Consider the following 14,591-nt stretch of genomic DNA (forward strand, 5'->3'; position numbering starts at 1 on the left):
ATAAAAGATGCAGTTACGACAGTGCGATCTCGTAGACTGTCCCCACTAGAACCTGACACTCGACATCAAATGATACACAACGAACATAAGGAAGGCGTGTTGGCCCTAGGCGCTGGTCACCCTGGGTAGCATCTCCAGAATCCACACCATAGTCGGGTGACCCCCCTTCTCCAGACGAGCAGCCGACGCTCAAAGCGGGGAATTCCCTCGTCCAAGGTCACGGAGTAAAAGATGGAGCGGGGATACGACCCCAGTGCAGGGCTGGGCTCTTGACCGCTCCAGGATGCTGGCCAGTCACTGCGGGACACGCGGGACGCCTCTGGGTTCCCCCACCGCACCCCCTACGATGAGGTTAACTTAGCACCCGGCCGTTCCGCCTAAGGGGAAACTGAGGCTCGGACCGGGGTGGGCGGCCGCCTGCCCAAGGCCACAGAGCGGGAGAGGCGCGTCCCCCGCGGCGGCTGGAGACCCCGAAACGGACAAGCAGAACCGGAGGATGGACGGGGCACAAACTTCAGGCCCGGTGGGAAGTGAGGGGCGCTGCAGCGGCGGAGGGCCTCCGAGGCGGGGAAGGGAGAGGAGCCGGTGACAGCCCCGCAAGGTCACGGCCGGGCCCCGGCACCGCCGGCCGACAACGAGGGGACCGCGGATCCCCGAGGTTGGACCCCCAAGACGGGCCAAGAGGGGTCGTTCCTGCGCGTAGCCTCGGGGCCGAGAGGCCGAGGGGCCGCAGCCTACGGTGCCGTCGGGACCGGTGCCGCGCTCACCTGGGCCGCGAGGAGCAGAAAGGCCGCCACAAGCCGCGCCAGCGCAGCCGCCGCCACCGCCGCCATGTCGGCCGGTGCCCGCCGCAACCGTCGGCAGATGTTTCCCAGCAACGCCCCGAGACCCCGGGCCACGCATGCGCCGCGCATGCGCGTGGGGGGGGTCAAAGGGCACGGGGCGGTGTCTGCGAAGAGCCGCACGGCGCGACAAGATGGCGGTGAGCGCGCGGCGGAATCCGGAGCTGGGGGGCGTGGGGCTCGGGCCGCGCTCCAGGCCTCATGCGCTCTGCTTTCCCCGCAGGATAAGGAGAAGAAGAAAAAGGAGAGCATCTTGGACTTGTCCAAGTACATCGACAAGACGATCCGAGTGAAGTTCCAGGGAGGACGCGAAGGTGAGGAGGCTCCCGCCGTCGGCACCCCCGCTTTAAAATTTTAAAATAAACTCAGCAACAGAGGTGATGAGGATGCCTGCAGAGGCGCCTCTTTTATTTATTTTTATTTATTTATTTATTTTGAGACGCAGTCTCGCTCTGTCGCCCGGTCTGGGGTGCCAGTGGTGCGATCTCAGCTCACTGCAACCTCCGGCTTCAAGCGATTCTCCAGCCTAAGCCTCCTGAGTGGCTGGGGCTACAGGCGCCGCCACTCCTGGCTAATTTTTGTATTTCTAGTAGAGACGGGGTTTCACCATGTTGGCCAGGCTGGTCTCAAACTTCTGACCTCAAGTGATTCGCCCGCCTCCGCCTCCCAAAGTGCTGGGATGACAGGCGTGAGCCGCCGCAGAGGCGCCTCTTTACACGCTTGACGCCGACTACCTTGTGCAGGCTTCCGAATTACGCCGGGAGTTAGGAACTGGTATGGCCATTTTGCAGGCGGGGAAACTGAGGCAAGGAGCGGGAAACGTAACCGAAAGTCACAGTGGCGCAGCCGGTATTGGGATTTCCGGCTTGGCCTCCCGAGCAGTCCTGTGTGTCCACGGACTGCCCCAGATCCCCACAGATCTCCCGGCTTCTCTTCTTCCTCCCTCTAAGTCAAGGTCTCTCCCGCACAACAGTGTGGACACATTTGGGGTCGGATTTCTCTCGAGTGGGGCCGTCCTGGGGCACTGCAGGGTGCTGTGCAGCATCCCTGGCCTCCACCAAGTTGTGACAACCTAAATAGCCTCAGACGTTGCTTAGTGTTCTCTGGGGACAGGACCGATCCCCGACCCCCCGGGTTGGTAATCACAGCTACTAAGGTCAGTCTCCACTCAGCGGCCAGAGGCACCTAATGAAAAAGAAATGGAGGCTTCTTGCTCCCTGCTGAAAACCTCTGGGGCTCCCCGTTGTTCTGGAGTAAAATCTGAATCCATACTTCTGATTAAGGCATCGAGGCTCATGACTCAAAGGGCGGCAAAAGCACAAGGTCCGCAGGCGCTTGCTCTGGGAAGCCCTCCCTGACCCTGGGGTCAGGCCCCATCGTTCTGGGATCCTGGTAGCAGCACCTGTCACCGTTTGCAGTGTTGTGTCGTGCGTGTTAACCTGATGCTTGCCTCTGCATGCGATTCTTCCATGGAATCTAGTGAAGACAGGGTGAGCTCTCAGAGGGCAGGAAGCATTCGCATGGGCATGGGCTGGTGATGCATGCTGCAGCTCTTGGCTGGGCACGGGGACTCACGCCTGTAACCCCAGCACTTTGGGAGGCTGAGGCAGTCAAATCATATGGTCAGGAGATCGAGACCAGCCTGACCAACATAGTGAAACCCCGTCTCTACGAAAAATACAAAAAAATTAGCTGGGCATGGTGGCGCACGCCGAGGCGGGCGGATCGTGAAGTCAGGAATTCGAGACCTGCCTGACCGATATGGTGAAACCCCGTCTCTACTAAAAATACAAAAAAAATTAGCGGGGTGTGGAGGCGCACACCTGTAATCCCAGCTACTCAGGAGGCTGAGGCAGGAGAATCGCTTGAACCCAGGAGGCAGAGGTTGCAGTGAGCTGAGATCGCGCCATTGCACTCCAGCCTGGGTGACAGAGAGTGAAACTTTGTCTCAAAATAATAAAAAAAAAAGAACCCCAGCTCTCTTCTACTTTTTTGGGGTTCTTTTTTTTTTGAGACGGAGTCTCACTCTATTGCCCAGGTTGCAGTGAGGAGGCGTGATCTTGGTTCACTGCAACCTCCAACTCCCTGGTTCAAGTGACTCTTGTGCCTCAGCCTCCCGAGTTGCTGGAATTACAGGTGTGCCACCATGCCCAGCTAATATTTGTATTTTTAGTAGAGACGCCATGTTGGCCAGGCTGGTCTCAATCTCCTGGCCTCAAGTGATCTGCCTGCCTCAGCCCCCCCAAATTGCTGGGATTTTAGGCCTGAGCCACCGTGTCCAGCCTGGCATTTTTGACTGGGCAAGTGAGCTGCTTTCTCCGAGCCTCAGTTTCCTCATTTGTCAAATGGGGCTGGTAACTCCGCCCACTTCAACAGGGGGTGGTGAGAATGAATGGTTACAGGCATGTAATGTAATTGAGGCAACTCTCAGCAGAAAGTAAGTAGTCAGTCAACACGTCATTTATTCGACAGCCTCTTGGATCTTTGGTTTCTTTTTGTAAGCCGGGGACCCAAACCTCTTCCTCCCTGGATTGTAGGCAACTGGGTGGCAAGAAAGTCATTAAAAATCACAGTGTCCCGGCCGGGCGGGGCGGCTCACATGTGTAATCCCAGCACTTTGGGCGTCTGAAGCGGGAGGGTGGCGTTGCCCTGGGGTTCAAGGCTGCAGTGAGCTATGACTGCACCACTGCATTCCAGCCTGGGCCACAGAGCAAGGCCCAGTCTCAGAAAAGAAAAAGGAGGCCAGGCGCGTGACTCACACCTGTAATCCTGGCACTTTGGGAGGCCAAGCGGGCGGATCAGAAGGTCAGAAGATCAAGACCATCCTGGGCAACATGGTGAAACCCTCTCTCTACTAAAATACAAAAAATTAGCTGGGCATGGTGGTGCATGCCTGTAGTCCCAGCTAGTTGGGAGGCTGAGGCAGGAGCATCGCTTGAACCCGGGAGGCGAGAGCATGCCACTGCACTCCAGCCTGGAGACAGAGCAAGACTCCGTCTCAAAAAAAAGAAAAAGGAATCTGAATGAAATGTTTGCTGAGTCTACACCATGCTGATTCCGGACACGGAAGGACATGAGTGAGCAGCCGCTCTTGCCGGTCACACTGCTTCCCTTTGTTTTCTGCCCTTCATAGCAAATCACCACCCAGTTAGCAGCTTAAACGGCACCATTTTATTATCTCACAGGATCTGTGGGTCAGGTGCCGGGATACCTCAGCCTCAGGGGCTCTCAGGAGTTGTAATTGAGGGTTGTTTTTTGGGGTCCATCATCTCGGGGTCTTCTTCTGAGCCCACTGGTTATCAGCAGAGCTCAGTGCTTTACCTTTGCAGAGCCGGGGTCCTCATTCTGGCCAGTGTTGGCTACGGACACTTGCAGCTCCCAGACCCTGCCGGCTCAGGACTCTGTTCCCACCATGGTGGTCTGCCTCCACGGTGGTGCAGGCTGAGCCGACATTTGTTCAGATTCAGTTATTCGGGTCAGTGGGAGAATCATCTTTCAGAAAGGGTTTGGGGCCGGGCGCAGGGGCTCATGCCTTAATCTTAACACTCTGGGAGGCTAAGGCAGGTGGATCACCTGAGGTCAGGAGTTCGAGACCAGCCTGGCCAACATGGCGAAACCCCACCTCTACTAAAAATACAAAAATTAACTGGGCGTGGTGGCTCACGCCTGTAATCCCAACACTTTGGGAGGCCGAGGCGGGCAGATCACTCGAGTTCAGGAGTTTGAGACCGGCCTGGCCAACCTGGCAAGGCCCCATCTCTACTAAAAATACAAAAATTATTTGGGCATGGTGGTGCGTGCCTGTAGTCCCAGCTACTTGGGAGGCTGAGGCAGGAGAATCGCCCTGGAGGCAGAGTTTTCAGTGAGCCGAGATCACGCCACTGCATTCCAGTCTGGGAGACAGAGCGAGACTCTAAAAATAAATAAATAAATAAAGCACGCGCACACACACGCACACACGTGCGCACACACACAGCAGAGAAAGGGTTTGGTCCCTGAAGGACTCACCTGATGCGGTCAGTCTCACCCAGGGTGTTTCCCTCTAGATTGGCTCAAAGTCAGCTGGTTCAGAGGCTTAAACAGCTGCAGAGTTCCTTGTCTTCGCCACATAACCTAAGTGCAGGAGTGATGTCCTGTCCCCTCGGAGTCACAGGCCCGAGCCCACACCCCAGGGGAGGGGAACGTTGGTTAGAGACCTTCCTACCTCAGTGCTCACATCTGTCCCGGTGAGGAGGGCTGGCTCACTGGTCAGGCTGGTGCCAAGGACCTGAACAGCTGCGTCTGACCCCATCTCATAGGTGACGAGTTTCATTTTGCAGGGGAGGGACTTGAGCGCAGAGAGAGGGAGCCGTGGAGGTAGGGGCTGACGCCTGTATGCAGGCGGGCAGACCTTCTCTGTAGAAAGCCAGACAGCAAATATCTTCAGCTTTGCAGCCCAGATGGTCTCTGTCACAACCAGTGAGCTATGCCCACAGAGCAGGAGAGCCGCCCTGGTCAGCGCCTGAGCGGGCGAGTGTGGTGGTGGGCCAGTGAAACTTTGACGTACAGAGATGAGCAGCGGGCCCCGTTCGTCTGAGGGTCGTAGTTTGCAGCGCGTAACGGTCATGGACAGGCTCACGGCCCTGCCTTGGGAGGAGACAGGCGGGCAGAATAAGGCCTGGGGTGCCTGCTTCCTGAGATTGGTGGGGGGCATGCAGAGGGCAGCACCCTAAGGGGTGTGGGTTGGTGTCTGGAGGAAGCACCCGAAAGATGACAGGGGTAAGAAGGAGGGTAGGGAGGGGGTGGCTGTGGGACGCCCCTCAGTGAGTGCAGAGGCGGAACCGCTCCTGGGCCTGGGCTAGAGGAGCCTTCGGGGGAGAAGAGGGGAGTCCCATGCAGGGAGGGTGGGCTGGCCTCGGCTGAGGACACGCAGCTCCCCCTTCACCCTTCTCAGTGTCACCAGACACTGCGGAACAGGATCAGATGGCAGAGGTCACCACCGGGTCAGAGAGCCCTAACCCAAGGTGGCAAGTTGGGACCTAAGGTGGCGAGGCTTAGGGGGTGGGGCAGGCAGCGTGGAGAGAGAAGCCACAGCGACCGCCTCAGCCCCCAAAGCCTTTGCACCAGGGTCTCAGAGCATCTCTCTTGCCCACTCCTCACAAGCCCTGAGCTGCAGGGCTGGGGTTTGTTCTGTATTCCGTGAACTCACTGAGGGACCCAGCACGGGTCAGGCAGCGCAGTCATCACCGCTGTCACAGCAGAGCACTCTATGTCTCCCCTAGAGGAAGCCCTGTCCCCATCAGCTGTCACTGCCTGTCCCCTCCCCGGCACCCACACATGCCCTCCCTGTCTCTGTGGCTTGGCCTGTCCTGGACATTTCATAGAAACGGGATCACACGCTGCGCGGCCTTCTGTGTCTGGCGTCTCTCACCGAGCGTGACGTCCTCAGGCGCATCCGCACCGTGGCCTGCGCCAGCCTCGCTCCTCTTCCTGGCTGGTGGTTCCACCGCATGCATGCGCCGCTGCCTGTTTTGCTATTGCTTTTGAGCTGAGAATTGTTTTTATGACTTAAATAGCTGGAAAGGGATCAAAAGAAGACTGTCTCACGATGTGGAAATGATACGAAATTCCCATTTCAGTGCCTGTGTGTAGAGCTGACAGGCCACGGTTCAGCCACACATGGACTCATCACTGAAGCTGCTTCCACCTCGGCAGCCTGAGCCAGCAGCTGTGGCCGGCACCCTGTGGCCCACACGGCCAGAAGTGTTTGCCCTCTGGCCCCCTGCAGACACAGTCGGCTGCCCATGGTGGGGGTCCCTCTGGAGGCCGCTGTCACCGGCCCCTCCCGGGAGCCCTCCCCCACCCTCAGTCCTCCATCCCTGGAGCAGTGAGCCCCATGCCTGAGCCACGCTGGGGCAGGCCGTGTACCCAGGATGGATCTCATGCCTTCTCATTTCTCTCCCCCGGTGATTTCTCCAAGCCAGTGGAATCCTGAAGGGCTTCGACCCACTCCTCAACCTTGTGCTGGACGGCACCATTGAGTACATGCGAGGTGAGTGGGGCGGCAGCCGAGGCGGGCAGCGGGATGAGGAGGGCAGTGGGGTGAGGGGGCAGCAGGGCAAGGGAGGCGGCCATGGGGCTGCCTGCTGGCTCTTCCTCTCTGAAACCCATAAAACCTCACTCTGAGTCACCAACATGAAGCCTGGTGGTGGCCGATGGACGGGCTGAGCGCTCATCGGTCCTGGACGTCCTCACAAAGCTGGAAACTCCATTGTTGTAGGGCCTGGAGAGACGGGGGAGCTTCCCGCCTGGTCTCTACAGACTGACAGGGCACTTAAAATGCTCGCAGCACAGTTAGAGGACAGCCTTTTTAAATGTTTTGTTATTTTAGTTTTTGTTAAACTGGTGTCGCGAGGGGCCGAGCACAGTGGCTCACACCTGTAGTCCCAGCTGCTCGGGAGGCTAAGGCAGGAGAATCGCTTGAACCCGGGAGGCGGAAGCTGCAGTGAGCCGAGATGGTGCCACTGCACTCCAGCCTGAGTAACAGAGACAGACTCCGTCTCAAAAAAAAAGAGAGAAGCTGAGGTCTCACTGTGTTGCCCAGGCTGGTCTCGAACTCCTGGGCTCAAGCCATCCCCCTGCTTCAGCCTCCCAAAGTGTTGGGGTTCCAGGTGTGAGCTGTGGCGCCCAGCTGAGAACAGCCTTGCTGTGGGAGAGCGAGCGTGCTGTGGGACCCCTCTCGGGCCCCTCCTCTTCTGCCTTGTTAATCCTCACTATGAATGCAGGGCCCCATCGCCTCCCCAGAGAACCCTCCCTCATTTCCCTGCCCCTGCTCGCTCTCCTCCCCAATGAGGCCACTAGGTCCTTAGACTCTCCCCCAGAAGCTCCTGCTGCAAGCCCCCAGCCCGGCCCAGGCATCAGGGGGATGCCAGGACTTAGAAAGGGAGGGTCTTGCCCCTCGCACCCATTGATACTGACACAAGATTTGTTCTTGGAGCTGGCCACGGTGGCTCAGCACTCTGGGAGGCCGAGACAGGAGGATCACGTGAGCCCAGGAATTTGAGACCAGCCTGGGCAACATAGTGGGACCCTGTCTCTAAAAAAAACACAAAAAAATGAATTAGCCAGGCATGACGGTACATGTGCCTGTGGTCCCAGCTACTCGGGAGGCTAAGGCAGGAGGATTGCTTGAGCCCGGGAGGTTGGGGCTGTGAGCTGGGATGACACTACTGCACTCCAGCCTGAGCGACAGAGCAAGACCTGGTCTCTAAAACAAAAATGTTAAAAACCTGGGCCCCGTGGTTCTCCCATGCCCCCACCACCGCATGAGCACAGTAGTGAGGAGTTTTCATCGCCTTCAGCGTCTTCAGAGCTTGTCTTGGGCTTGCTGGTACTTCCCTGGGGTGCCACCCACATGAACAGCCTCTTCTTTTTTTTTTTTTTTGAGACAGTATCTCACTGTCACCAGGCTGGAGTGCAGTGGCACCATCTCAGCTCACTGCAACCTCCGCCTCCCGGGTTCAAGCGATTCTCCTGCCTCAGCTCCCCGAGTAGCTGGGACTACAGGCACCCGCCACCACACTCAGCTAATTTGTTGTATTTTTAGTAGAGGCCAAGTTTCACCATGTTGGCCAGGATAGTCTCAATCTCTTGACCTCGTGATCGGCCCACCTTGGCCTCCCAAAGTGCTGGGATTACAGGCGTGAGCCACCGCGCCGGCCCCCAGCCTCTTAGAGGGTGAATATTGGCCCCCTAGGGTTCCAGGAACCCTGCAGAGACCAGGGGGCCCGGGGTGCCTGTATTCTGGCTGGCCGTCTGATAACCTGGGACCCGGCCCTGGTGCCTGGGCCCCAGTGAGCTCCGAGACCAGGGGTAGCCGGCCATTGCTCAGGCCTCCCTGTTGCTGTGGTTTGTGGAGGGAGGGCAGGCTGTGGCTGCTGTCTGCGGGGCTGCTGCTGGTCTCTAGGAGCTGTGGGTCTGAGCCATGGGAGCCAGGGACCTGCCCCGCAGAGTGCACCCCCTCTGAGGTCCCCGCATGCTTATGGCACCCGCAGGGTGCGGGGGGGAGGGCGGGGCGAGGGTCTTGTGTCGGTGGGAACTCTCAGAGGCCTCCTGGAGCTCCCTCAGCCCTCTCTGTCTCCTCCTTCCCAGACCCTGACGACCAGTACAAGCTCACGGAGGACACCCGGCAGCTAGGCCTCGTGGTGTGCCGGGGCACGTCCGTGGTGCTGATCTGCCCGCAGGACGGCATGGAGGCCATCCCCAACCCCTTCATCCAGCAGCAGGACGCCTAGCCGGGCCAGGGGTGCAGGGGCTGCAGGACAGGCCGGAGCAGCTCGGCTTCCCACAGACTTGGCCGCCGCCCACCATGGTGCCGCCTGTGGGAACGGAAGTGCTTTCCTGTTTGTATAGGTTGAATTTTTGTTTTCTTAATAAAACTGCAAACCTCAATGTGTCTGCGCCCCGGAATCTAGCTTTTCCCTTGACCTTCTGAGGAAACCTGGATTCCTGGAGATCAGACTCAGACCCTGGAGCTCATCAGATACCAGCCATGGTCCCTCCTGGGGATGAGGTTCAGGGGTGACCAAGGCAGGCACAGGCAAGGCCGGGACAGGCCAGTCAGGAGCCTCAGTCTGATGAGGGGCTTGTGGAACCCCAGGCCTACCCCTGAGACAGCAGGAGCCGGGTGGATCAGGAGGGTGGGTGCATCAGGAAGCCGGGGCGCATCAGGAGGTGGGTGCATCAGGAGGGTGGGTGCATCAGGAGGCCCGGGTGCATCAGGAGGGTGGGTGCATCAGGAGGGTGGGTGCATCGGGAGGGTGGGTGCATCAGGAGGGTGGGTGCATCAGGAGGTGGGTGCATCAGGAGGGTGGGTGCATCAGGAGCCGGGGTGCATCAGGAGGGTGGGTGCATCAGAAGCCGGGGTGCATCAGGAGGGTGGGTGCATCAGGAGGTGCGTGCATCAGGAGGGTGGGTGCATCAGGAGGGTGGGTTGCATCAGGAGGCCCGGTGCATCAGGAGGGTGGGTGCATCAGGAGGTGGGTGCATCAGGAGCCGGGGTGCATCAGGAGGGTGGGTGCATCAGAAGCCGGGGTGCATCAGGAGGTGGGTGCATCAGGAGGGTGGGTGAATCAGGAGGTGGATGCATCAGGAGGGTGGGTGCATCAGGAAGGTGGTGCATCAGGAGGTGGTGCATCAGGAGGGTGGGTGAATCAGGAGGTGGGTGCATCAGGAGGCCCGGGTGCATCAGGAGGGTGGGTGCATCAGGAGCCGGGGTGCATCAGGAGGGTGGGTGCATCAGAAGCCGGGGTGCATCAGGAGGTGCGTGCATCAGGAGGGTGGGTGCATCAGGAGGTGCGTGCATCAGGAGGGTGGGTGCATCAGGAGGGTGGGTGCATCAGGAGGTGGGTGCATCAGGAGGGTGGGTGCATCAGGAAGGTGGGTGCATCAGGAGGTGCGTGCATCAGGAGGGTGGGTGCATCAGGAGGGTGGGTGAATCAGGAGGTGGGTGCATCAGGAGGCCCGGGTGCATCAGGAGGGTGGGTGCATCAGGAGGCCCGGGTGCATCAGGAGGGTGGGTGCATCAGGAGGGTGGGTGAATCAGGAGGTGGGTGCATCAGGAGGCCCGGGTGCATCAGGAGGGTGGGTGCATCAGGAGCCGGGGTGCATCAGGAGGGTGGGTGCATCAGGAGGGTGGGTGCATCAGGAGGTGGGTGCATCGGGAGGGTGGGGTGCATCGGGAGGGTGGGTGCATCAGAAGCCGGGGTGCATCAGGAGCCGGGGTGCATCAGGAGGGTGGGTGCATCAGGAGAGTGGGGTGCATCAGGAGGGTGGGTGCATCAGGAGGGTGGGTGCATCAGGAGGTGGGTGCATCGGGAGGGTGGGGTGCATCGGGAGGGTGGGTGCATCAGGAGGCCCCGGTGCATCAGGAGGGTGGGTGCATCAGGAGGGTGGGGTGCATCAGGAGCCGGGGTGCATCAGAGGTGGGTGCATCAGGAGGGTGGGTGCATCAGAAGCCGGGGTGCATCAGGAGGTGCGTGCATCAGGAGGTGGGTGCATCAGGAGGGTGGGTGAATCAGGAGGTGGGTGCATCAGGAGGGTGGGTGAATCAGGAGGTGGGTGCATCAGGAGGGTGGGTGAATCAGGAGGTGGGTGCATCAGGAGGCCCGGGTGCATCAGGAGGGTGGGTGCATCAGGAGCCGGGGTGCATCAGGAGGGTGGGTGCATCAGGAGGGTGGTGAATCAGGAGGGGGGTGCATCAGGAGGCCCGGGTGCATCGGAGGGTGGGTGCATCAGGAGGTGGTGCATCGGGAGGGTGGGTGCATCGGGAGGGTGGGTGAATCGGGAGGGTGGGTGCATCGGGAGGGTGGGTGCATCAGGAAGCCGGGGCGCATCGGGAGGTGGGTGCATCGGGAGGGTGGGTGCATCAGGAGAGTGGGGTGCATCGGGAGGGTGGGTGAATCAGGAAGCCAGGGCGCATCAGGAGGTGGGTGCATCGGGAGGGTGGGGTACATTGGGAGGGTGGGTGCATCGGGAGGGTGGGGTACATCAGGTGCCGGGTGCATCAGGAGGCTGGACCCCGCAGCCCATGCTGCTAACACCTGCCCCCACTGCTGCCCCCCTTGTGAGGTGGACTGGTCACCTACAGCCATCCCCCTCTGGGTTCCTTCCCTGCTCACAGTGTGTCCTGAGGTTGGGTACAATGACTCCCGCCTGGAATCCCAGCACTTTGGGAGGATGAGGCAGGAGGACCTCTTTGAGCCCTGAAGTTCAAGACCAGTCTGGGCAAAATAGGGAGATCCCATCTCTACAAAAAATGTATATATTTTTTGTTTTGAGAAATATATATATTTATATATATATATATTTTTTTTTTTCTTCTTTTTTTTTTCTTTCTTTGTTGCTCAGATTGGAGTGCAATGTCACGATCTCAGCTCACTGCAGCCTCCGCCTCCTAGGTTGAAGTGATTCTCCTGCCTCAGCCTCCTGAGTAGCTGGGATTACAGGTGACCACTACCAGGCTTGGCTAATTTTTTTTTTTTTTTTTTTTTTTTTTTTTTTAGATGTAGTCTCACTCTGTCGCCCAGGCTGGAGTGCAGAGGCACGATCTCAGCCCACTGCAACTTCTGCCTTCCTGGCCAAGCAATTCTCCTTCTTCAACCTCCTGAGTAACTGGGATTACAAGCACCCGCCACCACACCCAGCTAATTTTTGTATTTTTAGTAGAGACGGGCTTTCGCCATGTTAGCCAGGCTGGTCTCGAACTCCTGACCTCAAGTGATCCACCCGCCTCGGCCTCCCCAATTGCTGGGATTACAGGCATGAGCCACCACGCCTGGCCTACAAAAAAGATTTTAAAAACGTGTTCTCACCAGGCAGATGCAGGCCCTGGCACCGGCCTCTCACACCTACACCAGAACCTCCAACACTCCAGGGGGCCAAAATGTCTCTTCCCGACAGGTGGGCCATCCTCCTGGACTCAGTTTCCTGGTTCCACCTCTGTCCCCGGACAGGCGGGCCATCCTCTTGGACTCAGTTTCATGGTTGCACCTCTGTCCCCGGACAGGCGCTGTCTTCCCAGAGGAAGGCAGGGTCTGTCTGATTCATCACCCAGGTTGAGAGAGGATACGGTGTCCCTTATGACCTGAGCGTGAGAATGTCATCCTGGCCGCTAACCCCTTCATTCCTAGCTCGGGAAACCGAGGCAGCGTGTGGTCCAGGTTGCCAGGAAGTTAGCAGTGGGACAGGATGGAGCTCAGCCTCATGTCTGGATGGGCTCACGCTCCCTGGCTGCCTCTGAATAAACCGAAGCAGCTAGCTTCTGGGCAGGGGTATCCGAGCCCCATAGACACTGACTTTGCTGGGGCCCGGCAGCATCCAGCCCTGCGGCTGGGGAATTAGTTATCAGACCTCGTGGCCAACCCCTGCACCCGCTCTTCATCCCTCCCCGGCCCCGGCCACCTGGCCCACCCCTGCCACCCCTGGCCGAGGCCTCATCCCAAGCCCCAGCCTCCAGCCTTGCATTGGGGACGGTGGGGCTTTGCTGGGATACCTGTGAGGTCACCACCTCCAGCGAAGGACAGCCGGAGTTCAGGTGTGCCCGGACTGCCGACGTTCAACCCGCAAGCCTCGCTGTCGGGGACCAGCTCCCCACGTCCTTTTGACAGGTAGGGAAATCAAGATTCAGAGCCCACAGGTCGCACGATGGAGAAATACGACCCTGACACGAGAACCGACCGCGCCGGAGACCCACAGGCTGTTCATGCGGCGCACCTGCCTGCCCTGTCTGAGCCAGATGTAAAGGCTGAAACCCGGCGTCCCAGGGGCCCAGAGGCCTCAGCCGCAGGTGGGAGAAGGTGTCAAGGCCTTAGAGGCTAACTGGCCTCATTAGAACCTCCAGGAACGGCAGGGAGGCAGGAGAGGAAGTCCAGTCTTCCAGCCCCATGGTTTCTCCAAGGAAGCAAGGCCTGCCCCACCGCTGCACCCCTCAAAACAGCCCCCCACACTGCAGACTGCTGTCTGCCCACTCTCACCTCCTAGTGAGCTGATGACGTTTCCAAAGCCCTCTGCAGCCACAAAGCCCTAGGCTCAAGGCTCCTCCTACCACATGCTGTGTGGCTTAGGGAAGGTGTCCCAACCTCTCTGAAATCCAATTCCTTCTCTCAAGTGTTGAAAAAGGTGTTGAGTAGCTACTCTGCAGCTGGGCACTCAGCTACAGTCATGTGGGGACAGAGTTCAGGACATGAAGCTTTTTTTTTTTTTTTTTTGGGATGGAGTCTGACTCTATTGCCCAGGCTGGAGTGTAGTGGCACAATCTCAGCTCACTGCAACCTCCGCCTCCCTGGTTCAAGCAATTCTCTTGCCTCAGCCTCCCAAGTAGCTGGGATTATAGGTGCCCGCCACCATGCCCAGCTATGTATTTTTAGTGGAAATAGGGTTTCACCATGTTGGCCAGGCTGATCTCGAACTCCTGACCTCAGGTGATCCTCCTGGCTCAGCCTCCCAAAGTGCTGGGATTACAGACATGAGCCACCATGCCCAGCCCAGGGCACGAAGCTTTGAAATGAGTCCCAAAGACAGTAGCAGAATGCTATGCAGGCCGGGAGAGGGAGAGGTCAGCTTCCTAGAGACACCGAACTCCCCAGAGAGTAGACCAGAATGAACCTGTTCCTCTCAACCATTTCCACCCCAGAGAGCCACTCTGACCGGCTTGGAAAAGACTAGAAGTAACCCAGCTGCCCATCACTAGAGGATCTGCTGGAGGAGTCCAGGACCTCTAGCCAACTACAAAGCCACTTTTAATTGTATCTATGTATTTATTTTTAAGAGACAGGGTCTCGCTCTGTGGCCCATGCCGGAGTGCTGTGGTGTGAGCACAGCTCATTGCAGCCTTGACCTCCTGGGCTCAAGGAATCCTCCCACCTTGGCTTTCCAAAGTGCTGGGATGACAGGCGCACGCCACTGCAGCTGGCCTGCTTTTAATATTTTAAAAGGAGAAATTTAATATTTAATATTTTATATTCCATATTACATTGAAAATTTAATATTTTACAAAGAAGAAAAACTCGGTTACAGATAGGGAGGCACAGAGAGATTTGGAGAGAGACAGGGAGAGGCAGAAACAGAGGCGGAGATGTAGAGAGGGAACCGGCAGAGGAATGAGGACACAGCGGCCGGCCCAGCTTGAGACACTGGATCCCCCAGGCCTCCGCCCTCCTGCCCTGTACAAATCCCCAGCCCCAGCGGGTCCCACCAGCCAGCCCACCGTGC

At 58.5% G+C, this 14,591-nt stretch overlaps 2 protein-coding genes across 4 annotated transcripts in view; one reads left to right on the forward strand and one right to left on the reverse strand.

Moving 5' to 3' along the window:
- Window positions 1-972, reverse strand: part of SPPL2B (signal peptide peptidase like 2B) — a 21,480-nt gene extending 20,508 nt beyond the window's left edge. For all 3 annotated transcript variants that reach the window (XM_033195164.1, XM_033195163.1, XM_033195165.1), the window contains exon 1: window positions 768-972. In XM_033195164.1, coding sequence (XP_033051055.1) covers window positions 768-914 — 147 coding nt within the window. In that variant the 5' untranslated portion in view covers window positions 915-972. The remainder of the gene's footprint in view (window positions 1-767) is intronic.
- LSM7 (LSM7 homolog, U6 small nuclear RNA and mRNA degradation associated) lies at window positions 905-9,272 on the forward strand. Its single transcript, XM_033195166.1, has 4 exons — window positions 905-982; window positions 1,066-1,156; window positions 6,802-6,873; window positions 8,973-9,272. The coding sequence occupies exons 1-4, from the start codon at window positions 977-979 to the stop codon at window positions 9,113-9,115; spliced, it is 312 nt and encodes a 103-aa protein (XP_033051057.1). The 5' UTR covers window positions 905-976; the 3' UTR covers window positions 9,116-9,272.
- Window positions 9,273-14,591: the final 5,319 nt, after the last annotated feature.

The sequence above is a fragment of the Trachypithecus francoisi genome, unplaced genomic scaffold, assembly GCF_009764315.1.
Source record: "Trachypithecus francoisi isolate TF-2019V2 unplaced genomic scaffold, Tfra_2.0 Lachesis_group5, whole genome shotgun sequence".
NCBI lineage: Eukaryota > Metazoa > Chordata > Mammalia > Primates > Cercopithecidae > Trachypithecus > Trachypithecus francoisi.